This window comes from Morone saxatilis, unplaced genomic scaffold, assembly GCF_004916995.1.
Source record: "Morone saxatilis isolate NCDOM2014 unplaced genomic scaffold, NCSU_SB_2.0 Contig17, whole genome shotgun sequence".
NCBI lineage: Eukaryota > Metazoa > Chordata > Actinopteri > Moronidae > Morone > Morone saxatilis.
The window spans coordinates 3,340,542-3,366,325 of NW_023339729.1; the positions used below are offsets into that span (position 1 = coordinate 3,340,542).

Below are 25,784 nucleotides of genomic sequence, written 5' to 3' on the forward strand. Positions count from 1 at the left end.
AACCGAAAATAACGGGATCAAATGTATACAATGTAATTAAACACGAACGTTGGTCCGGACCTTGGTCCGGACTTTTAGGTGTGAAAACGCCCTAAGTGACTACTCCATCTCATATTGTGAATTTCAGTATGCAAGGTTTCTATGATGATGATTTTAATCGGATGACGGATTTAAAAATCAAATACGAAAAATTTTGACTTGATGTGCAAAGACCTTCACTGCTGCTAAATGTAGCTGCTGTTAGCTTAGCCATACTGCTGCTTGAAGCACTGGGGGATTGTTGGTGTTCACACTGGTAGCACAGGAGCTTTGGACCACCTGGAGGAGGAAGTTTTCAGGGAATGCTGACAGAGAGCGGAGCCGGTGTAGTGCCGAACCAGAGCAGAATGAGCGGGCAATGTAACCAGGCTCAGCAGCTTCTATGAACAGAGCTAATGTCAGAGGCTCAGGAAGCTCAGAAGAGAAAAGGAGAGAGTAAATGTGGTTCTGTCTGTTAGTAGTTGGATAAAGAGAGCTTGGTCTGCAGACAGATGGCGAGCTGGTCATCTTGCTGTTGGACTAGTCAGTAATGTTAGTTTGAATTATTCACCTTGTTGATGTTTGGCTGTTAGCAAAGTAACAAATACCAACTTTTACATAATGTTGCTTTAAAGATAAATGGGGAGGAAATAAAACGGTGAGATTTCTAAGAAACCAGTTAAAGGTGCAAACCGCCACATCACCTCTGAGTGCTTTCAGTCGAGGGCTAGTTTCAGTAAGGGACTGTCAGTCAACGAGGAGTTTTAGAGAGAGCAGGACTTTAAATAAGAGACTGTAAGTCAGCAGCACAACGATGAGTAAGGGACTGTCAGTCAATAATATCAGAGTTTAAAGCTGTATAACGGAGACAAAAACAAACTATCAAAATACCAAATAAAAAAAAAGAGGTTATATTCCGGAAGCAACGTTTCGTTCAGAGTAATGTGTTGTTAAGCGTTTAGTTCCAAACTACTCCCCCCCTCCCCACGGAGACTAGCGGGACACAACAGCTGCCTTTTGATTATATATACACACACACTTGTTTATCGGTTTTTCCTTTTTGTTTGTTTTTCCTAGAAAAAGACTCTATCCGTCCTCCAGCTGTCCATCAGCGCCCAGTTGGTTCTCAAATCCAGAACTTTACAGAGTCTCCAGACGGAGCCAGCTCTGTGTGACGCTATTCTTCACAGCCCAGTCTCAGTCCTCCTCCACTTGGTGCTGACTCAGTCCGTCAGTCTACCGACCAATCAGCTGTTCGTCAGCCCGACCAATCAGCTGACTCGTTCACTGACGACAGTCCGTGACTCTACAGTCTCCTCTCGGCTGGGGCAGGGGACGGCGGACTGGGGGACGATGTCTCTGAGTTCCCTACCCTCACCTGCTGCCTCTGGCTCTGCCCGGAGCCTAGCCCTACCGTCTGCCCCGGGGACCAGGCCGACCCCGGACCCGGCTACTCCTGGAGATCCAGGAGGCCTCGAGGTGCTGTTTGACCCTCCTGACTCTGTGATTGGCTCCGCCCTCCCCTCCGCCCTGACACCCTCCACGCCGACCTCTCGGCTCAGCAGCAGGCTCCCCCGGCCAGGCCGCGTGGTGCTAAGGTCTTGGGGCTGTTCGCTCTGGTTCTGCTGAGCAGGGACCAGGTTGGTCCTAGACAGACTGGGAGGTGGTCGGTGGGATGAAAGGTGCTGCAGGTGGGGCCTGGCGGGCTGAGGGTGGGGCTGGGATTGGGTGCGCAGCTGTGTTTGAATTCGCTGAAAGTGGGGTTGTGCTTGGGACTGGGGCTGGGGTGGCCTAGGTTGGGAGAGAGATTGTCTGGGTTGTGGTCTGTATTGAGACTGGTGTTGCGATGTGTGCCTCGTCTGCTGTTGGGGCTGCGCTTGATGTCTGGGTTGTAGGTGAGGCTGAGGCTGGGCCGGGGTTCTTGACTGGGGTTGTGGCTGCGTTTGGGCTGAGGTCCTGGACTGAGTTTGAATTTGGGAAGGGGTTCTGGACTGGGTTTGAGGCTGCATTTGAGCTGGGGTTCTGGGCTGCAGTTGAGGCTGAGGTTGGGCCGTGATTCTGGACTGGGATTGAGGCTGAAGTTGGGTTGGGGTCCTGGTTTGGGGTTGGAGTTGAGGCTGCAGTGACTGCCGGGTCTGAGATTGTTGTTTGAGGTGGGTTTGGGGTTGAGACAGGTGTCTGGTCTGGGATTGAGGTTGGTGTGCTGTGGGGGACTGGGTTTGCGGATGTGGGTGTGGATGAATGTGCAGGATGGATGTGGACTGAGTCTGAAGCTGGGTCCGGTGCTGGGCTGGCTGTGACTGGGTTTTTTGGGAGGAGGGCTGGGACTGACTGTGGGTTTGGGGTGGGGGTTGTTGAAGGGGCCGGGGCGGGGGTGAGACGTGCCTGGTAGGGGAGGGTTGGGGTGCAGGGTACCGGGGTTGGGACTGGCTGGGAGACTGGGGATGCTGCTGGGACCGGGGATGGGGTTGGGACTGACTGGGAGACTGGGAATGCTGCTGGGACCGGGGTTGGGGTTGGGACTGACTGGAAGACTGGGAATGCTGCTGGGACCGGGGATGGGGTTGGGACTGACTGGGAGACTGGGGATGCTGCTGGGACCGGGGTTGGGGTTGGTGGCGGGGCTGAGGAGGAGATCGAGGTTCAGGAAGAGACTGGGGTCGGTGGGGAGCCTGCTGGGAAGTGAGCTGAGGGACGGTCTGGGGCTCGTCTTCAGGTCTGGACTGGCTGGAGGGAGCTGGAGGAGGAGGAGGAGGAGCAGGAGGATCCAGTGAGGAGGAATGTTGGTGGCGGTGATGATGGTGGTGGTGGTGGTGATGATGGTGATGAGGCAGCGGCGACGGGCTGAAAGAGGAGGATGCAAGGCCGGAGGGAGGTGTGGAAGATGAGGCATTGAGATTGAGGTTGAGCTCGTTGGGTGGCGCCAGGATGAGGTGGAGTCCTCCCTGGGAGAGGTGGGAGTTGGTGGAGGAGCGTGTGGCGCAACCGCCAGGGGGAGGCGCTCCGCTGCTGACCTGGGTGGAGCAGGACAGGTCCTTGCTGAAGACAGAGGAGTGGTAGTCTGAGGTCTGCTCCAGCTCGAACAGGGGCAGAGAGGAGAGTGTGAGGGCTGAAGACGAGCCTTTGCGCAAAACCTGACGATAAATGTCGAGCAGGGAGTCGAGCTTTGACTCAATCGACTGGACCTGTAAGGACAGAAAGGGAGGACGGAGTGAGGAGCGTAATTACAAAACAAGACAAGAAAATAGTGGGGGAGGAAGATATTTTATAACCACTGTGCAGAAGTTTTGTATGCAGTTATTACATCTATATAAAATCTAAATTATTCTGGCAGCATAAGGGGTGGGCAGACACAATATCAAAGTTCCACAAATAGTTGTGTAATAAATGAAAAGTGGGTGTGAATGTTGGATTGTTGGTTTCATTACAGAAATTGTCAGACATAATAAATAATATGGGTAAATAATATATTTGCTTTTTTTGTGAGGTGAGAAAAACTATATCAAACTCAGGTCTGTGTGCGTAGGTATGCAGCTGTAGGCGGTAGGCGATTAGCCTAGCTTAGCAGAAAGACTGGAAGCAGGGGGAAACAGTTAGCCTGACTCTAACTTAAGTTAAAAATAACACCTACCAACACAACTAGAGCTTACTAATTTAACATACTGTACGTTATTAGGAATGCACAATAATTATCAGCCATAATTGGAAATTTATATTATTATGAATTATCGGGATAATTAAATTATAGACATTAAATGATTGGTCCATAATAAGGTGCTAGGCATATTTTGGAACTTGTAACACAACCAGGCTAATTGTTTCCCCCTGCTTCCACTCTTTATGCTAAGCTAAGCTAAGCATATCCTGATCTAACTCTTGGAAGCCAGTAAGTACAAAATAATTCCAGTCAAATTACATTTCCTGCTTATCACATAAAGGATATATTATGGTTTTTAGCATGGTGATATATTACTAAACTCTACATTTTGTAGGCCACTAGTGTAATTAATTGGCTTATTTATCTCTATTATCAGTTCCTCCAGGATTTCGCAGGCTTTTTTTTAGGATTGTTGTGGCCTTAACTTTAGAGCTTTTCTAAAACATTGCCATGTATGTTGTAATGCGTTTTTTGCAAAGAAATAAAAGGAGAAAGTGAAAAGTACAATATATAAAATGTGCGGAAAAGTTTCGATGATTAGACAAAATTGCTCTCTCAGAAAAGGAAATAGCTATGACAGATTGTTCAATATACTATTAGAGATAAAACAAGAAGCAGAACACAGACCTGTCGCTCCACCTTACAGACGCGACCCAGCATGCTCATGTCCTCTAAAATATCTCCATCAGACAGCAGCTTCTCTCGAATTTTCTTATCCAGAGGGATCTGGCCTTTACCGAGGATCTGGTCCACTCTGGAACACACACACACACAAGCACATGCAAACACATTAATGATTGGGAGAAATACAGTGACTAAGTAGAAATCCAGGAGGCAGCCCACAGAAAGGAAGGAAACTGCAACAGAATAATAGATTACCATAAGCACATTTTCTCCAACAAATACAGGCAAATGAGAGGTTGAAGAATCTGGTTAATAAAGTCTTGGTAAATGAACAGGGTTAACTTCAACAGAGGGCAGGGATAAGCCAAGGCAGCGTCATGCGATTATTGTCATGCACAGACATTTTGGAGAAATAAATGATTAAAACTTTGACACGATCCTCCAACACAAAACCACACTCGCTTCTAAAAGTGTCTTTCCCTGCATGTTTGTTTTTATATTTGAGTTTGTCTTGCCACTTAATGTGCTCATACCAGACAAATACAACATCACAGAAAGTGTTTTAACTAATTAACTAATTTCGAAATTTTGTGATTAGCTAACACTAGCCAGGTTTCCCTTTAAATGTAGCGAAAATTTTCAGAAAATCAGCAAAAGAAAATGCAAGTGACTGTGTTTCCATTCACTATGGTTATGCAAATATTAGCTGTTGGGTAAAGTACAGTACAGCACAAACATGGATGGAAATATGGCTTTTATGTTTGTTTCATGTATTTTTCCCTCATAATTACCACTTTTATTAGCGTGTTTGTTACATGTATTCATTTGAGGAAAGTTAGTCTCCTCATCGCTCTTTATCAATTAATCCATCAGAGAGATCAAAACAAATGCTGATATAGCGCCAGAGTGCCAACGTTTGTTCTTGACCTTAAAAACAGCAGAAATCTTAACTCAAGGTCCATTGATATCTTTTTCCATCCTTTCATCTGCATCTCACACTGTAAGTCTTACTAAGTAGATGGAGCTTGTGCAGTTGTCATGGAGAAGCTACGGGTTACAATCTATCCCAACATCACTTCAGTCCTGTGATGTCATCACCATGACAACTGAGCAAGCAATCTGTTAATGAGGCCCTTGAGATGTGGTTGGAAACCAAAAAATAATTGGTTGACATTACTTATTTATTTATTTAATTTTTTTCCAAATCTGATCGGCACTCCGAGTATAAGATACAGGATGTAGTGCATGCAGCAGTCTGAGTCAACAGTAGGGGTCAGTATTACAGCAGCAACGGCAGGTACACCGCTGTTAGAGAATTTATTTTGTGTGGACGAGTGTGTGTTACAGAGGATGTTTCTATGTGTTAGTATCAGGTTGTGAATTCACACAAACATCCCTGAATTCACCAAAACTTTATATCAGATAAAAACAGAGTGAATGCTAAAACCAAAGTCAATATATTGTTTTGTTAGTAATTTGGAATTGACTTCATATCCAGGCATTCTGACCCCTGGGTGGAGTTCTTTCTGCCCTGGCTGTAATAGACAGGCAGTGAGGGGGAGGAAAAGGTCTTGGCTCGGCTGCTCAGGGTCTGTGGGCCTACTATCATGTCCAACCTGTGAGGGAAGCAAAGGAAACACACACACACACACACACACACACACACACACGGGTACACATGCGCATACACATACATACAAAAATCACAAAATGCAAAGAACAAACACATACACAAACATCCGCGTAACACAAGAATAAACCCATGCATGTACAAGGTATGAGTGCAGGTGCACGCATACATGCATTCACACATACACACCGAGATACAGATGAATCAGCTACAGTGGTCAAACTGCTCTGGTTAGACTAGTGGAATGAATCCTGTCAGCTGCTGCTGTCGTGCAGTCTGTTGTCATGCCTACCTGGTCTGCAGACTCTTGATGCGACACAGCATGTCCAAGTGACCGGCAGAGTACTGTTCAATCACATCTTTGACATCATAAGGACGCAGCGTCTCCTTAAACTTCTTCTTGGCAACATGGAACTTCATTATCCTGCACAGAGAGCAGCAGAGAGAGGTTCATAAATCAGCCACAAGGGGGAGCTCTTATACAGTCAGTACACACAACCCTGCAGTGACTCCTTAAGCTGAGATATTTCACAGACTGATGTGGCAAACAAAACAAAAACACACCAAACCGTATCTTTATTTTTCTTCTTTTTAAAAGTGCTCAAAATGTTTAACTGCATGCCAACTACCTGTTCCTTTACTCTAATGCAAACACCTCAGAACACCTGAGCAATCATTTCATTGGAACTTAAAAAAACATCCAGTGAGGTTGGGGCTGCTTATTTTAGCTGTTTCTGAGTGGAGAGGAGAACGGGTCAGCAAGGACAGACATTTCCTTAGAATTAGCAGGTTTTTTTATCTACAGAGTCCTCTTCTTTTTATCTTTGGATATCCATGTTGAACCGCTGTTTCTACATTAGCCCAGAATGGACAAACAAACACTGCTTCTAGATAGGTCCTTTCATGTTATTTGCAAGTTTTGCGGCCACAGTAGTTTATCCTACACTCTTGGAAGGCGAGTGGTAATCAGTCTTTTGCACTCTGTAATTTCACTGCTAGATGCCACTAAATCCTACACACTAGCCCTTTAAGGTTTGTGTGCTAAGCATATTAACAAATCGCATAAAAAAATGCAACAGCAACATATCGTCATCATTGCTTTTTATTGAAGAAATAAACCCCAAGGCTTGATAGCACCTGAGATAAGTGCAGAGGTGGAATTATTTATTGGAATTAATTATTTCCATCATGGCGTTGTTACTTTTACTTGAGTAAATGAACAAAGTTCTCCTTTGTAAGTGAGAAAATATATTTGGGTGAACTCACCGTTTAACCCAGAATATCTTCATATGAACTTTATATGAAGTTTTACACCTTATGCTCCAACATACATATTATTCCCATAATTCAGCCCTGTTAACCTTCATTAAAAAATCTATGACTTGTTTGATCCATGAATAATATTATATATATGTTTGTCACTACATTGAATTGACACCAAAATGGTGTTGGTTGGTTGTATGCAGTTTTTGAAAATGTAGAGTATGAATTCAGGTGATCTTAGGAGTCAAGCACCCACTAACTTCTCGTTTTTTCTGTTCATAGAAGAACAGCAAAATGTTGAAACATAACTTGAGTTGTTCAGTTCTGCCATAGAGAAATACACATTTGTTGTAAAGTTTTGTTTACAACAAATGTTGGTTGAGTCATATTAATAATAAATGAGAGTCAAACTTAATCTTGCAATATAAAGCTTACAGCCATTTACAATCTTACATCTAATCTTTTGTTAAGATTTGATCTTAAAACAAATTTAACAGCTGAACTATAGTTTAAATGTATTTAAAGCTGCAGTAGGTAATTTTGATGAAAAATAACTAAAGAATCCACCGGGCCTGAACGAAAACGACCAATCAGAGCCAAGAAAGATAGTTGATTGTTTCTTTTAGGACACATCATCTCTAAGACCCAACCCGTCCTTGTGATAGGATCACTTTACATAGCTTTGCAGTGCTAATACTCGCCCTAACCATGTTTCCTGTCTCTTAACAATCACATGAAGCAAAGATGATCTAAAAATATCCGAAAAAGAAAAAATCTTCCGGTCACTTTAATCCCCTGAGCACGTTCAATCAGGAGAGCTGTTAGAAGGCAGGGGTTGCAATCAAGCTTTGTTTGCATGCAACCTTGACAAAAGAGAAAAACAGCATTAGTTGGGTTGAAGGAGGAAGTCTCATTTCCTGTGCCTCACCTGACAGCTCTAATGACAGACTTGACTGAGGGCAGCAAGTCCTCCACCGAGATCTCGCAGTGACAGCCCTTGTCGTCAAAGCCATCCTCCGCTGCCATGTTGGAGTCTGCTGCTTCACAGAGTATATCATGTCAAATGTATATCATTTCTTACACGCACATTATTAATATTAGACTGCTACTGTATATTCATAGCTCTATTTATAGCCTATATTTCCTCTAATCTGTACTGCTGTACATATTTTTATCCATGCCACTTTCTCTTGCTGTGACTTGTGCAATGTTTCTTATCACTCACATCTGTATATAAAAAGCTATATATACTGTACATATAACTCTAATGTGTATTTTCTTAACTATTGTGTTCTATGTGGAGCTGCTGTAGTGAGAAAATTTCCCCAGTGTGGGATCAATAAAGTCTGTCTTATCTTATCTTAACAATATTTTACATGAATACAAAAAAAACACACACTCTGACAATGCATTCACATGTGTTGCATTAGTCCCACTTCAGTTTACATTCAGTCAATGATCAGATTTGTCCCGCCCACCTCCAAAAAAGCATCTGATTTTATAATCAGTCCTCACTGCATGGCTGTAGAACATTTTTATTCTCCCAATCACTGTTTCACTTGCAAATTACAACCTTAGCAGCATTTTGCAACTAATTATTGCCAAACAATGTGATGTTTTGTGATCAAAAATCAAAATCAAAAGCTGTATTGTTTGTATAGAATCTTTTTTTTTGCTTAGCTGGGGGTGGTGGAACAACCTGAAAAATACACAGAAGGTTTGAGTTGGAATGAATCTACACCCTCGACATCTAGTTGCATTAACTGGGTTATTCATAATTTTTTTCAAGTAAAAAAAGAAAGCCAAGTTTTGGGTTTAAATGGATCTTTATCAAAGATTACTGAATAGTGCCTGCAGACACACATTGAATTTAACTGGCATCAAATGAACTGAACTGAGAGAGAATGACACAGACACATAGATTATTCTGATAGATAGAGAGAGAAAGAGTGTTTTGACTGTTGTCTGGAGCAGCAGACTAGTAGTAAAGAACAGGTCTCTGGTGTGCCTGCAGATATATAGCTAACAATGCAATGCAGCTCTGTTTATGGGATTTCTGAGTTACAGCACCCTGAGGAGCTGAATACAGGGTTACAGTACAAGATCTGGGCTGCAGAGTCAAGCTACTTCTTCTGTTGTATTAAGCATCGCTTAATAGGTCATGTAGGATCTGCATATGCTGAATGTATGTGTTTGATACACTGAGTATTTAACAAGATAGAGAGTGACCAGGATAAAAAAAAAAACATAGATTCTAAAATAACTTCTTATTTCAGTTCAAATTAAGTCATAATGAAAGGGAAATGTTCCCCATCCTCTAACATCTGAGCTAGCCAACATGTCAGTGACAGTGAATGATCAGACGGAGCATGGCTAACCCGCAAACCAGTTTGGTTTTGGCTAGCTTGGTTATTGATTCCTCTCCACCAGCAGGGCTCAGCCAGCTGGCTGGCTCTGACACCCCATATGGCTGCTGGAGCTCACCACCCCCACCGTCCATCAATCCATCAGTCCACCCACAAACACCAACTGGACCTTACCCAGGAGGGCTTGCCAGGCCGGCACTGCTAGGCCAAAGGAAGGAAGTGCAAACAACCATTAGCATTCCTCCACTCAGCTGTCTGAATTAGTGGGAAAACCAGTTGTGGTGGCTTGGTTGGTCGCCCATACACCTCAATTAAATACATGTAGTGAAACTGGGGGATTCAGTCTTATCTAGAGGATTAGTTCAAAATTATTCTTCACTTTTTTGCAGAGAGTTCGTTAAATACGAAGTTACAGCCAGAAAACAGTTAGCTCAGGACTGGAATCATGGGGAAACAGCAGCATTTTTTACCTTCTGTCCGAAGGTAAAAAATAGCACCGCTGTAGCTCACTATTTAATTGCCTGGCAGACTCACCGTGGAAATAGTCCAGCACATAACCCCCCCATAAAATCATGTTTAGATTTTACACTTTTTTTTAAAGATGTATGGTGTGAATTAGTGAGCTTTAGAGGTGCTGATGCAGCTACTGTAGCTGTTTCCAGTCTTTATGCTGTTACTGTAGCATATATCACAGACAGGCATGTGTTTAGTACCTCTAAGTGTCATGGTTTTGGGGTTTTAGTTTAGTTATTTCTGGTTTTATGTTGAAAGAGTCCTTCCTCGTGTCCCATGTGAAACCAAAAGTAAAGGTTGACCTATTTTAATGTACGTACATAGGTTGACTTACATACCGTATTGAACTTCCAGCATGATCTTTTCCTAAACCCAACTAAGTAGTTTTCCCCTGTCTTGTGTCTGACTTCTCGTCTTTGTCTTTTTCCATCAATAGTGTATTTAGTCTACGTGTTCCCCTGTCTTAGTGCCATCTTTATCCATATGTGACTGCTTCTCTGGTATTGGCCTCTGCTGGCCTCACCATCCCATAAACTTTGTCCCTGTCTTATAATCAGGAAAAGATGAAATTATTGAACCTCTGCACTGCTCTGCCTCTACGTAGTCTGCATTTTGGTTCAATCTCCTTAATTGTTTGATAAGTGTAACACTAACACAGAGTCACTCACCGTCAGTGGTGGAGCGCGACTGGCTCTTAAGGCGGAGTGAGGGTCTGAAGCGCGTGCGGTCGTTGAAGCTCCAGCTCTTTTGTACCTTGGCAGGGCTGGTGCCCTCTGTCCCGGCCTCAGCCACCGGAGACCGCCGATCGTTCATTGACGACGTCTGCCTGTTCTTGATGCTCTGACCTCGGGGACTCGCCAATCTCACCCGCTCCTTGAAGCTCAATTTCTGACTGTGGAGTGAAATGGGAGATGAACAGAGGTGCAGAGGGGAGTTGGAGTGAGGAACAAGAAAGGAATGATGTTGTGAAGAGGTGGAATGACAGACAGATACTATATAAATTACCCAAGACTTTTGGCAAAATGCTATTCCTTTACATGGTCTTATGTGGCAGTCATCATTCAGAACTTTATCCACTAATATAAGGGTGGAGTACTAGCAGGGCAAGATGGAGAAAGACTAGCATGCATTGCAGCATTGAAGCAAGTGCGTTACATTAAATGCAAGCTTGGGTTAGGTATGATGCCTCAACTGTGTTTGCACGTTTGTTCCTTGATGTGTTGACGTTTTCATGTTTTTACCCCCTATAGTACATCAGCTGTCCTTCTATGTGACGGATTAGTTAGCATGTTGCTAAAAGGGGCACATTGTTATATTAAATTAAATGTCATTATACTTGATAACATGATTTGTGCTGATAGCATGACATGTTACGTACCATACCCTACAACAAATCACCATTGAAAGCTGTAGGATTTATTGAACATGAGTTCCATGGGTCATGAAAGGGTGAGGTTATGGAAGGACAAAGATTACTTGCGCAAAGTGAAGAAATGGGATAATGAGATGTAGAGAAAGTAAGGGAGTGGTTGATTTGTGCTTATGCAGCTATGTATAATGACTGCATGCAGGGACAGTGCACAAGCGTCAGGCGTGGCTCATTTAAAAGTGGTATCATATATTGGATTAAACATGTGTTGCGTTACATCAAATAATAAGGCTTGTATCTATATTTTTCTCATTGTCAGTTAATCTAATGAAAAGACCAAAACCAAAAATCAATACTTTCTGACCTCTCAACTCTGTCTGTGGCACCAGCTTTTTGGTTCCTGCTGAAGAAGATAATCTTCAAAAAATAGGCCACACATATATGATTTTATTTTTTAAAAGGGCTCAGTAATTTCCTGAAAATGAAGGGCACTGTAGGTTTTAAGAAAATTACTATGGACTAGGCATAAATAGTGCATTTGTAAGAGACTATTTTCGGTAGTGGATTAATACACATTTGGTGCACTAGTGACTTTACTCAGCAGGGCCAATGGAATTAAGAGCAAATATACTACAGTGGTAGTTCCTGTTAATAAAGGAACACCCAGTGCAACAGCGGCTCATTGATCTGTTTTCGGACAATAGAGCTCTATGGCTACATGGGAATACTTAGTAGGATCTGTACGTTGCATGGTTTTTGTCTTTTCATTGGATTTGTTGACGAGAAAATATATAAAATATCACTAGACCTATGTAGTGTTGTGGAGGCACATGATGTGTGTTTGAGTGACAGCAACATGTCATCACAAGCGCAAGGGATAGAGTTTAAGTTTGTATCTGATATATTGGGAGTGGAGTGTGATATGTAGTTCAGATACAACACCTGGAGCTGCTTGAAGAAAAGAGAAATTAATGATGGAAACGGAAAATCTAAAGTCATCTCTCTATGGTCAGGAAAAAAGTTTACAAATGTTAATCATCTTACAGGATCTGCTACTGAGAATGAAACCTGGTATAAATATTTGGAGAGCAAATGTAGTTCAAACCAAAATCACAACAGGCAGAAGTAGCGCATTGCTCAGGCAAAGATCAAACAAAGGCAGATAGTGTATCACTGTAAAGGCGACTGATGTCTCCCTGCAATATTTAATTGCTCTGCACTCTCTGTGGCTGCACAGCCTCCTACAGATACCCATGCACCAAGAATTAGTCAGCATTCCCAAATAAAAACGTCATGTAACAGGGGAGCAGAAACGCTGTGTACCTATGTTTCCGAGTGGTACGCCTCCTCAGTAGCTTCTGTTTATTACTATGAATTTTACTAAAGAAATCAAGGGGAGATAGACACATGTTGTGTTACATGATGCAGAAACAGAGGAGAGAAAATATTTACCTCGTGATTTAGGTTTTTTGAGGGGAAACAAAAAGCTTCCTTATTTCCTTTTTTACCCATATTACTTTGTGCTTCTTGCTACTAATTTCTTGTTTTATGTTGCTTTACGTTGACCTGAATGCCTGACCTGTAAATGCAATGATCCTTCATAAGACTGCATGTATGAAGACTAAGTATAACGTAATATAGCAGGGTGTCTGTTGGCACTTCAATTTGTCGACCACTGACATTTGGAAGCAGCAGAACAGAGGCAATTGAGCTTAGTAGAGGAAAATGAACATCTACAGCACCATTTGAAAAAGGCTGCAATTTGGTGACTCACATACTTCACGTCGATATCGCTCATTTGACTATGTGAATTTAGCTGGGCCGTGGCAACAAGTGCCTGAGTCACCAGTGTGAGGCCAGTAACCTTTGGACAGATGCTTGTGGGTTAAGATGCAGACCTTTTTGTTTGTCGTATAGCTGTGTTTTGTCATTACACTTCTGTGATGAATTGCTTTGAAGAATAAATCCAGCTAATACATAACGTAAGGCAGCTCCACTGTGGCTTTCAGCCTCCTCTCCAGTTCTGCAGTGGAGATGTAAATCGGGAGTCGGGGGTTTGCAAAGAAAAAAAACCCCATAGGTGGAGGCTGGAGCTCTCCTCCCTTGTTCTTAAGACACACTTAAGACTGTGTGGGATGAATTCTGTTGCCACTGTGCAGGCGAGACTGAGTCTCTAAAATTTCAATCTGCTTAATTTGGTTATTTATTTCATTGACTTTTCACATTCTTTGGCTTCCACTGAAATGGGTTATAGTTAAAATATGACACCAGGCTCAAAGGAAAAACTGCCTTCAGGTTGTTGTGGTGCTTTGCAGACAAAGAACATTTACTCAGTGTTTCATAACTGCAAACACAACATATTACGTCACTCAGCCCTCACTGCCCTGCATGCTGTCCTCCCCTAATGACTCTAAAAATGCATCAGCTGAAAGACTAACATCAGGAGCACTGATATTAGGAAAACTGGCAACAGACTGATACAAAATATAATTTCTAATAAGAGTATAATAGATATCTGAGGCAGTATGGTGGTTAAAAACTAGACTGTGTATGTGTGTGTATGTGAATGATTGTATTTAAGTGCCTCAGCATGTGCATGTATGCATGTTTTGTGGAGGAGAACAAGAAAGATAAAAAAAGAATAGACAGACGATAGCACCAAACAGAAAGGTAAAACAGTGTTTTAAGCTAGACTCGCCATTAGCAGGTCTACATTTCCTTACTCACAGCCTTGAACACCTCCAGTAAGAGCAGTAAGAGCAAACATACGTAGGATTGATACCCAGCCCTACCCTTAAATTGTGGAACTACAACATAATGGAAGACAGTGAAAGTTCAGTGAAACAGCCGTCACAAACCTTGTGGTCGACTCTCCCTGCTCCTTCCTAGAGTTGACAGATGAGGAAAGGAAGAAAAAAAGATACAGTATATTAGAAAGTATCTTTTTATTTCAGTGTCAACACTGCGCTTAAAGGACCATACATGTGCTTGTGCATGTTTTAGCCCATTTACTACAAACCACAAATACTTTACATTACAGCTACATTATTGTTATGAGGTAACGAAATCTATTTTAAATCAATCTACACTTTAACTGTTCAATTATAATCTAAGATGGACAAAATGCAGACTTTATGTTCATGACAATGGATTGCACAACTCAAACTTCAAGAGTCTGCCTGCTTCCAATTACAGGAGTTGTAATTGATTATAATACTGTACAGACATTGATGGAAATCAATGGATGCCTGGACCTTTAGGAATTGAAAAATAGTGGGCAAAGATTTGTAGTTAAGGCTAAAACCTGCATGGTCCTCTAAATCAGCATGATAGGAATATTTTTGCATTATAGGCTTTGTCAGCAACTGCTGCACAAGGGTAGCAACACATCCATCAATAATAAGCATTCCAGGAGAAATTTAACAAATAGCAGGCTCACTACAAACATGCAGGTCAATGCAAACTAAGGAAGCACTTGCGACAAGAGAAGATAATGACTGAGCAGCCCAGCCATATCAAATGGCGAAATTAATAACCAACATTATACTTTCAAATTGTGCAAAGTACACAAGTTCAATTTTGCATGCAGGAGATAGAGCAATTCTTCCCATTGACTTCTTTATAATAATAACTAACTATAACTAATATAAAAAGTGTCGAAGTCCATATATGGAGGAGGTTGGGCCGGATGGATAGGTCACACAAATACAAGACTTATACCCAGGAGACAGTGATTCGTGTCCCATGTGAAACCAAAAGTAAAGGTTGACCTATTTTAATGTACATACATAGGTTGACTTACATACCGTATTGAACTTCCAGCATGAGCTTTTCCTAAACCCAACTAAGTAGTTTTGGTGACTAAACCTAACCACACTGTGATCGTTTCGCATGGTACCATGATAAAGTTCACCTTCTTCATTTCCTGTACATCCAAAATCCACAGAAGTTGAAAAGAAGGACTTGCGTATAACCTGCACGCAAAATTGGACTTTGGTATATGTACTGAACGCAATTTGAAAGTCTAAAGTTGGTGTTTTTTTACACAAATTTAAGAGACCAGGTTGAACTGAGTAACTGAATATCTGTTTACTTAATTAATTTAAGCAGTGTGTTTTTTGTAAATTAAGTTTATTATAACTGTATAATTGTACACTTTATACATTTTCCCAATATTCCCAGGCTCCATAGATGGATTTCAGATTGACATTATTGTGACATGCAAGCGCATGCAGGTGTTTGATTTGGAAAAAAGTTGTTTTTTAAACTGTACAAATGGATGGAAAATGTTCCATATCCCAAGAAGGAACATCCCATTTAGCTGAGAGTGTAGACTTAGCTAGCATCTACCATCTAGCAATCTGGTCAGAGCCATTGATATTAATGAGGTGATAGTTTTAAACAGAAGCTGGTAACACATCACGCATTTAATGTATGGTATATTTAGATGGAAAAAGTTAATACATCCAGACATTACTCATATAATATTACCTTGTGTTACCTTGTTACCTTGTGTCTGGTTTAGGCAAACATCATATATGCTAATGTAACATAATCTTTTTTAATGCTTACATTACTTGTGTGAGGATGGCCTTTCTACTTTTATCCTGCGCTGTCCGTTGATGGTTTGGAACACACACAGTTAATTTCTCACTAGCTGGAAGAGCTAAGTTAGTGTTGTCTAGGTTAGTGATATTATTGCTGCTGTTTCTCACTGGGATTTCATGTGTCATTTCTTGGAAGCCGCTGTATTGGAATATCCATAAGCTGCTATTGCAATGAGTTTTCTAACCCCTGCTGCGTGTACATAGCCTACTTGAAGTGGGAAACATGCCTATAATGAGCTATACTGTATTCTCTTGTATGATTGATAACAAAGCCCCCTAATTTAAGGAGACTTAAGTGTTACAAATTCCAAAAAGCTTGATTGGCTCATTGAGGCCACAATTGCCGTCATAAATAGATATGCCACTAAGGATGAAAGCAGGGTGAAATTGCTGCCTCAGCCCCTGAAAGTGATATCAGTCCCTGGACCATTGAGCACTCAACACTGTCTTAGGTCAAACACAGAGAGCCTGCCTCAGTGTGAATGCAGTGCAGGGATAAAATGTCCATCTATATAATAGCAGCAAAAATGAAGGGTTGTTTAAAGATGTCTTAGAAGTCAGCAATTTTTGTTAATTCAAGCAAACTGAGATTAAGTGAGCCTGGAAATCAGTCTTTTTGATGGCTGTGAACCAATTTCTCACAAGAAATGATAAAATCAGTGCATTTGTATTTTCAATAAAGAGAGAAAAGCCGATACATTTAAACAAGTATAAAGTATAAAAGAAGATTGTGGCACAGACACCAAATACAGACACCAGCTGCCATAGTTGTACCTACTTTGTAGGGCTGCAGGTATGCAACGCCTTCAAGTGAGGCTTCCAGGTAGCAATGGAAACCGAGTTCTCATCAGCCGCATAACTACGCCAAACACACTGCATGCAGAATATACAAAACCAGGAAGAAGAAAAAGTACAAAGAAGAGCCCCCCCCCAAAAAAAATTTAATAAATAAATACAACAAAAACAAGGCAGAGGAAAGAGGAGGAAGAAGAAGGAAGAAGAGAGTAGAAAAGAAAACAAATAAAAAGCTGATTAGTGAAACCAAAAAACAGGTGTGTCACACGTCTGGCTGGGCGGAGGTCAGGCATGGATACATGCCTGTGGGAAGGCAGGAGGCTCTCATAGTGCCGCCACGTGGCGTCCAGGTAGGGCCTGGTGCTGTCGGTGGAGTAATAACGCCACGCAGCCTGGTACAACATGGGGACGAACAGGATGAAGAGGAGGAGGACACAAGAGGGGGTGGAAGTCAGGAAAGGGAGGGATGGGATTATAAAATCAGAGAAAGATTCGGGGAAGCCAAAGAGGAAGAAAATTGAGAGGCATGTGGGAGGAAAGTAGGTGAGAGATCAGAGGAAGAGAGGGAAGCGTATGGAGAAATATATGAGGAGGACAAAGTGAGGTCAGCAGCACTCATATTCAGGATGAAATAAAAAGGCATGTGTGAAGATCTGGCTGGAGAAGAAGGAAATGTGTGAAACAGACAAGAGGGGGATGGCAAGAATGGCTTTGCCAAACTGGTGTTTCTGTGCTTAAACACAATAGAATCTAGAAGGGGCAAAAAAAAACTTTCCAGAGATTAGAGAGTTTACTGCAGAGTGAGGATGAGGGGTACAGGGCTAGGCAGAGTAAAGGTACATGCTATTGATTGGGCAGTTGTAGGGTTTTGTAGAATCCACGGAGGAAAAAGAGAAACTGGAGAATGATGAAATCATTTAGGGCTGTTAAACACATTTTATATTATGCAGACAGTCAGTTCACTAATACGCTGTGGTGTATAGTTTCGAATAACAGGACAAAATCATAAGAATTATGTTTTTATTTTCCATGTGTCATGTGTGTCAGAGAACCAGAAAAAGAGCAGGCTGGATACTTTACCTGGATGAGGTATGCGGCCGGGTTTCTCCTTTTCTCAAAGTGCTTCTGTCTGTGCTGCTCCTGGACCTTCAGGGCAAAGCCTGAGCCCAGAATACCCTGGTATGACATTAATAGGAATAAATACTGGATGCATGTATAGGAAAGTACAGTATATCATCATTGTGCTGATCAAAACATTGCACCACAGAGCCACCAAAGACAAAAAAAATGCACAGGTGGCCTTTAAATAAAGTAAGAATTCTACAAATTCAGTTTAGTCACTTCAAGTCTCATCAAAAGCCCTTCTGTGGAAAGTGCTAGAATTTCAATCAATGAAATCAAAGTAAATAGTCCCCTCAGGTAAACCTCATAGGCTTGCAATTAAATAATAGACAAAACATATCAAATCAAATTACAAACAAACAAGTAAGGCGTGGTAAAGTGATATGTCAGAATAACCCTGGAAAATCTGCCTACTCTCTGACATTTAAAGGACAAAGGAACACAGACTTACTGCTGGCAATGCAAAGAACGAGATGCCCAGGAGGGCAAACCCTGCAGACAGCATGCGTCCTGTCCACGTCTTTGGTGTCTTGTCCCCATAGCCAATGGTTGTCAGGGTGATCTGTGAAACCAAATCACTTATCATCCGGTCCTAAAGGATGCTCATTATTGAGGCTCTGGCAATTTATACAGACGAGAGAATTTTTTGTCTAGAATAAAAATAACATCAACCTCAGCACATAAATATCACAAAACCATTTCTCTGATTAAAAGTTCCCATAGACATATTTAAAAATCTCAACATCAAGGAATGACCCACATGGCTCCATCAGGGTGAATGATTTTTGTGGTGTGTATGTGTGATTTGGATTAATTTGTTGTTGTTATTTAACAAAAAGAAAAGAAAAAAAAAACATTAAGATTCACATGTATCACATTTGGCTGAAAATCCTTCGCTGGTTACACAGCATGTATCTAAGTGGGCTGCACTTAACGAGGCAGTTTTCTTTTTGAATAACACAGATGATTTAGGACTGCTCTAAATTAACCGAATATTTTCAGTATCTGCCTTTATTTTCCTTTGACTAGTTTGAGTTAAATGTGTTTTGTTTTTTCTTTTGCATAATGCTTGAGTTGAAATGATGCCTTCAGGCAGCGTAATCACATCTGAGTGATTAGACCTGTGTGGAGGTTTTACAGGAGCAGGTCTATATGGCCTTGGTTCACTGATGGAAATGCTTATTTTGCCTCTGTAAAAAAAAAAGCACAGTGTTTTTGTTGTTCTTTATGTATGAATACATACATAAGTTTATAATGATGATCTGTGAAGACACAATGAGAGGCCATTTTGACAATATTACATCCCTGACTGACTAAAATGAATTGATGAAAGTCAGATGAAAGAAGGAGCCAGCGGATGGTGTTTTAATAAAAGAATAAACAGAGTTAATTGTGATAATGATTCATAGTGGTGGTACTGAATAGAGCTATTCACATGTGTTCAGTAAAAGCATGAAAAGGAGCATTTAATGCAGTGTATTCACTATTTAATGACAGGAGTAAATAGACCTGGCTGTGAACTGGAATCACTGCTTAAAATACTCTGCTTGCATTCAGTCTGTCAATCTGTTTTACCTGTCTACCTATAAATACATCATCTATCTATCGCTCTGTTTTGGCAGAGTAATCTCTTTTGAATGTCTTTCATTCAGGCTCTGATTCCCTTGCATGACAAAAGTGGCTGAAGCCATTTGGTACTATTATGATTTCTTGAGCCAGTATGAAAATGGTGGTTAATGGAGCCGTGCAGGGCTAATGCTTATTGAGGAACTGTCAATGCTTGGAAGCAATGACAAACCGAACAGCAGATAATATTAGACGATTTCCAGCGTCCAATGCAGAACACTTGTTGCCCAAGAAACCTGTGAAAAAAGTCAACCTAAGAGTCCAAGAAATCCTACAGATAGCTACAGATATTGGAGGTGAACTGGTGGGAATTAAAACATCTGTTAAAGTCATAGTTTTTGATTGTGAGTTTTTTCTGAATCCTGGCAGGGAGAGCTACAGATATTCCTCCAAACTCACCGTTCCCCACCACAAAGCATCAGCATAGGTAGCAAACTCCTTGTTGAACTTGTTCTCCACAAGGTAGACGAGGAATGAAGAGAAGATGAGAACCAAGAAGCCGATGTACCAGGCGGTTACCAGCTCCTGCAGGCAGAGGTCAAAACCGACTTTCAGAGTGTAATCATGGGAAAAGAAGCACAACCACTTTAGCATAATGAACACTCACTGCTGATCAACCTTAATCTGCTTTTATATGAACTTTAGGGACAAAACTTTCTATGTAATAGAATGATCAGGTGATACAAGGGAAACTGATGACCCTTTATTGAATCTAAGTACACTTAAATCACTGGTAATTATTTTATAACACGCAGGTACTATCCCTTGTGCTTTTACAATAGGGTGAGAGTGTTTCATAGACCTTAATACATAATTAATTATTAATGCTAGCTCCAGCAGGCCAAATAGTCAATTCTGATGTAGATGAATATTGTACCTATTCTACTATCTACCTAGATGATGTCAGGAGTGAATCATGCTTAAAGTAATAACGCGCCAAAATGTAATACATTTTCACTTCAACACTGCATTTTATAATAAACAGCATGAATGCAATATGAAATAGATTTCCCCGCGTTTTGTAATAAATTATTTATTACAAGATGAAAATGTAATAATATGGTGCATTATATATAACCAACCAAAAGCCAAAAGTAGATGTCTTCATCTGTACACACTATATTTTTAACAATCAAACTAAATTCAACTTCCCAAATATTAAAATGAATTAATATCTCTCTTATACAAACTCAGGGACTTCATGTCAAATGCCGACTGCTGCTCCCCAAAAAGACAATCAAAACTGCTTCAAAAAACGCTCATAAAAAAAGTTTATAAAAAGTGCAAATCACAAATTTTGTAAAAGCTACCATAATATATAATAAAAGAGAAATAAGAAATGTATTACATTTTGGGTTCCAGCTGTTTATTACAAAATGCGGCAGATGTTGGTGTTATTACATAATGAAGTGAAGTGTATTACATTTTGGCGTTTTATTACATAATGTGTTGTCACAGGAGCACATAACGTTAAAAACATAAATCATTAGTGTGAACCAGATCCAGAACAGAGTTCTGTCCTGGGTCCAGGACATTTAGCTATGTGTGGGTTTGGTTATTTTCAAATGTGATTCATTAAAAAAATGTCTCTCTTTCTCACTCTGATTGTGTCATGTGTGTCATGTGTTCAGGTAGATAACACAATCCCCAGTGGGAAGATTGAAGGATACAGAGAGTACCCAATGTGTGCATTAGCCTGGCCAGCTAATGTGCTGTAATGGATGAAAAAAAAATAGAAAATATATCCTCAGGCTGGTTTTATTAGTTCACTATGTTTATTTGTCAAAGACGATGCACAAAAACAATTATCTCCTACAAAGAGAAAAGATGCTTTGTATCTGATTTAGCTAGTGTGCAATGACAGGTAGACAAGTCAGGTTCAGGTCTGAAACTTGACAGTACCAGTTCAGTATCAGACCTTTACAAACATAGAACAGGCTGGGTTTTGGTGCCCAGCTCTGTTGTTTTGCTATCAGTACCACTTACCACTGTAGCTGATGTTGACCATTAGTTTCCACTGCAAGATGAAAACAGTAAGAAATAGTCCCTTTGCAAACTGTAGACAGTATTCTTGTAGCACCACAGGTGATATTCTGCTCATCAACATTATATTGAAAAGGAGGCAAATCTTTCTGAGACAGATATCTCAAGACCTGGGCTATCTGCATGGCAACATATCACCAGAGCTGAGAAAGTATGTATTTGTAATTTGGGTGAACCAACTGTTTAAGCCGATTCAGCTGTGTGTGATGACATTTAATTTTACTTTAGGCTGCATAATTGTTCTTTTGTGGTAATTTTTCACCCATAATGCACTAGAAACAATTGGCCTGGCCAGAGATGTTCATTAATCATCTACAGTGGCCCCAAAACCCTTTCAGAAAAGACCTTAGGAAACACATCCTTGCTTCATACAGTACGTAGACCTTTGACATTCATTTAAAATGTGATGTGGATTATTCAGCTTGAATGTGCAGCTTGGTTCCAAGTAAAGAAGAGCTACGTCAGCAACAATGACCTGTCCTGGCCTCTGCATCTATGGGGGTCATGCTGTAAAAAGAAGTTGGTGGAACTGTGTGGGTTGGTCGAGGAGGAGCACAGAGAGATGAGAGTGAGCTGAGGTAGAAAAGCCTGAAAAGAGTAAGTCAGAGAGTAAAAGCTGGACTATTTCAACACCAACACAGTCTTCAAGTTCTAGAACCATATCATTTGTTTCATTACGTTTCTATAGTAAATTGTATCGTATTGTACATTTGGCAATAAAAATGTAATCTAATTTAACACTACATGAATACTTTCAGCCAGTGACTAAAATAATTCTTATATTGTCCAGTTGTAAAAAATGTGTAACCATTACTCACAGTAGTTCCTCCTACCACACACTCGTCCGAGTACATGGACCAATTTGTTTGCTTTTACCACCAGCGCTGCTGGCTTAGTGGTACACTTGATTTGCAGAGAGAAATGATCAAATATGTTTTGGGCTATTTTGATAGTAAAGCTTGCTGACCTGTCTAATGTATAGTATACATTATATGGAAAGATTTATAATGTGTTGTTCATTTTATATATTTTAGGCGGACAGAATATTACAAACACTTCACTATACAATACACCTTATTACGACACCACCCCTAACTACCACTTAAAAAATGACTATAGAGTTGAATCAACACCTCAACACAAAGCGCTACCTTTTACATGAACAGTGTGATTTGATTTTGAGACAAGACTCGGTTTATAGTTTATACCCCCATGCCGTTGTCCTGTGTTGCTCTGTGTACAATGACCAAAAAAGGCCAGTGATTTGACAAAATGCAGGTCGGGGCTAGGGCTGCACAATATGGTAAAAACATCAAAATGCAATCATTTTGACAGATTTTGTGTTATGATTCACGATTATGTGGGAATTACCATTTTTGGATCACAAATGTACATTTAAAAAAAAAAATGTTTTGGGGGGTCTGTACCAAACAAACATGTTTCCTTAAATCTGGGTAACAAGATTTGTAGACCAGGGCACCTCTGCAGCACTACAGTACTTCATTAAAATGCTGTTTACAGCTCTTCTGCAATTTGTATATTGCACTTGGTCATCTTGCGATTTTGATTTTTTTATTAATTGTGCAACCCTAGTTGGGGCTTCTTGACTGATCACTGACATTTGATCTCAGAACTCATGTAAGGATCAACCTATCAATCTGCATAAATCCATACTGTACTACTACTACACTGGATGTCACAACCTCACTAGAGCTGATATGATACAATACGTATCACATTACAGGGTTTAAAAAAAATCTAGTTTTAGAGAAAAATAATTGCATTTGTATTTATCACAGTCCCCGTCACAACCAACATCTTACTCCTCAGTTTAAATTTACATTACTGCTATCTAGTGGTTGGGGGTTTAAACACAAAACTCAAAACAAAATGTCACGATAAAATGTTTTTTGATATTTTCTTAGACCCCTAAAAGCTCATGCATACAAGCAAGCATCAGCAAGAAACTTTGTCATTTCCCAGGGATGTTGTTCTGTAGCTAGCTAGTGTGTGTGCATTGGCCATTCATCTGTGGCAGCCCACCTTGCTGTGTGCGTAGACCACAGAGCCCAGAAGCTTCCAGGTGCCTCCTCTTCGGTCCATCCGCACCATGCGTAGGATCTGCAGGAAACGCAGGCTCCGCAGGACCGAGGTGGCAAAGATGTTGCCCTGGCTACCGGCCGACACCACCGCCACTGACGCTATCAGCACTATGATGTCTGGAGGGCAAAGAGGAAACACACACAAGAGCTCACCAAGAGATAAGCAGAAATCTGCACTAACTATAATTCATTATTATAAACCCTGGAAACAAAATAGGCATCATAACTGACATCACGTTCATACATTTTTATGCATTTCCTGATATATTTAACTGAATGGAAGCAGCCATTGTGAGCAGCCACCTTTGTTTAACCTACTATTTCAGGTCAAAATGGCTGCTGTGAAAAAGGTTTAATTGTATTCTGAACTTCATGCAATGTGTTCTCACCTTTGTGTTCATGTTTACTTTCATTATATTTCTTGCATTGTTCATTTATACTCATGTAATTCAAGTCAGTTCATTATAGTTGAGCACGGACGCAAATAGTGATTTGTTTAAGACTGCAAAAGCTGCATTTGTATTACCCAAATACTGGGAAACAACAATGCTTACAGCCAAGAACTATATAAATAGATAGCACATACACATGAGAACAACAGGAAATAGAAATGATTTGTAATAGGAGCAGAAATGTGTCCACCCTGATAGATTAAAAATCCCACCTAAAGGCAAGTATATCTGGATAATAATGATCTTCATGTGAAACTGGACATCTTAAGCAGACTTCTCTGAGCCTGGAGGTCAGAATATCCGAGAACTGGCTTGATATCTTTGTAACGTTGTTGCATTAACAGCAACTCATTGATGTCACCTCACTCTCTCCCCTGACTCTGGTTATCCGAACAAAGGCTCCATACTGCAGCTGACATAATCTGCTACAGGCATCAACAGTACAATAAGGTACAATGTGCTCTTCCTATATACTCTATATGTTCAGTATCCTGGCTACCTCATCGATCTGCTGTACACACAACCAGGACAGCGGGGAAGCAGTAATTGGCTAAAGCACTGCTCCATGAAGAATATTCTTACACAGTGTGTCTGAAATGATGAAGATCTCTGCACTGCATGTCACTGATATTCTAACAGTCTGCGGGTTTCAGATTTATGTCTCGTTTCATTTTCCCATAAGCAATGTGAGTTGCAGGCAAACTGTGTGCGCTGCAAATTATGACAGACAGATACACAAACATCAACAAACAAAGGCACAGATCAGCCTCTGTTCAGAGGAAGTTCACACCGAAACCACCATGAACAAATGAATAACATCAAAGCCACAAAGAGCACAGACGACTAAAGTAACAAGCCCACATATAACATTCTTTCTCCTCACCCCCCCTTTGCTCCTCTCAAACCGATCATGCTATGTGAAACTCTACCCTTGGGTAGTGTTATTTAGTTCACAGTGTGCAAGAGCCTTCCCCTCATATGTAAGCATCCCTTTCGCTCCTGTCCTTCTGCCGAACCCGTTTTCTGAGAGAAAATGCTGACCAAGGTGTGGCTAATGGCTCCTGTTCTAAACCATAGGGCAGTTGACCCACAGTGAGGCAGAGGAACAGTCATCAGCAGCAGCGCCAACGTGAAAAATACATTAATGACACCCAGGAGAGGAGAGTCTCTAGGGCTCCCGCAGTGCTGCAGTGGATTCACTCCCTTTGAAGGTGCAGAGAGACAATCATGAGTGGATGACAGACAGATGAATGTGTGTACAATCAAGAAAATCCAGTAATTTTTTCTTCTGGACCCCCAAAAATTCTGTTGAAAATGTTACAGAGAAATACAAAAATCTACTGACAGCAGTGTGGACACTATGGAGAACATTTTGATCAGTATTGATCAGCGTTAAAGTGTTGCAGGTGGCAGCTGCACTTTACCACTCATCCACATCTCCTATTCTGTCACTCAGCACACTGCCTCTGCTTAGTCTGCTGAAACCTTGTTATATAGTAAAAATATATTCATCAAATGCTATAAAAATGAAGGTTATAATTAGGGATGCTCGATATTGGCTTTTCTGCCGATATCCGATATTGTCCAACTCTCAAT

At 41.0% G+C, this 25,784-nt stretch overlaps 1 protein-coding gene across 14 annotated transcripts in view; it reads right to left on the reverse strand.

Moving 5' to 3' along the window:
• Positions 1-61: 61 nt before the first annotated feature.
• The window catches only part of LOC118326832 (potassium voltage-gated channel subfamily KQT member 5-like), a 110,029-nt gene continuing 84,306 nt past the window's right edge, over positions 62-25,784 (reverse strand). Inside the window, exons 4-16 of one of the 14 annotated variants that reach the window (XM_035659943.1) lie at positions 23,678-23,853; positions 19,991-20,116; positions 18,417-18,527; positions 17,924-18,019; positions 16,827-16,921; positions 14,300-14,326; positions 12,765-12,821; positions 10,741-10,964; positions 8,122-8,227; positions 6,223-6,354; positions 5,809-5,916; positions 4,304-4,430; positions 62-3,203 (exon numbers count right to left, since the gene is read on the reverse strand). In XM_035659943.1, the coding sequence (XP_035515836.1) occupies positions 1,290-3,203; positions 4,304-4,430; positions 5,809-5,916; positions 6,223-6,354; positions 8,122-8,227; positions 10,741-10,964; positions 12,765-12,821; positions 14,300-14,326; positions 16,827-16,921; positions 17,924-18,019; positions 18,417-18,527; positions 19,991-20,116; positions 23,678-23,853 (3,299 nt within the window). In that variant the 3' untranslated portion in view covers positions 62-1,289. Of the gene's footprint in view, positions 3,204-4,303; positions 4,431-5,808; positions 5,917-6,222; positions 6,355-8,121; positions 8,234-10,740; positions 10,965-12,764; positions 12,822-14,299; positions 14,327-16,826; positions 16,922-17,146; positions 17,236-17,923; positions 18,020-18,416; positions 18,528-19,990; positions 20,117-23,677; positions 23,854-25,784 lie in introns of all 14 variants that reach the window. The other 13 variants (XM_035659940.1, XM_035659939.1, XM_035659954.1 and 10 more) reach the window with 13 other exon arrangements.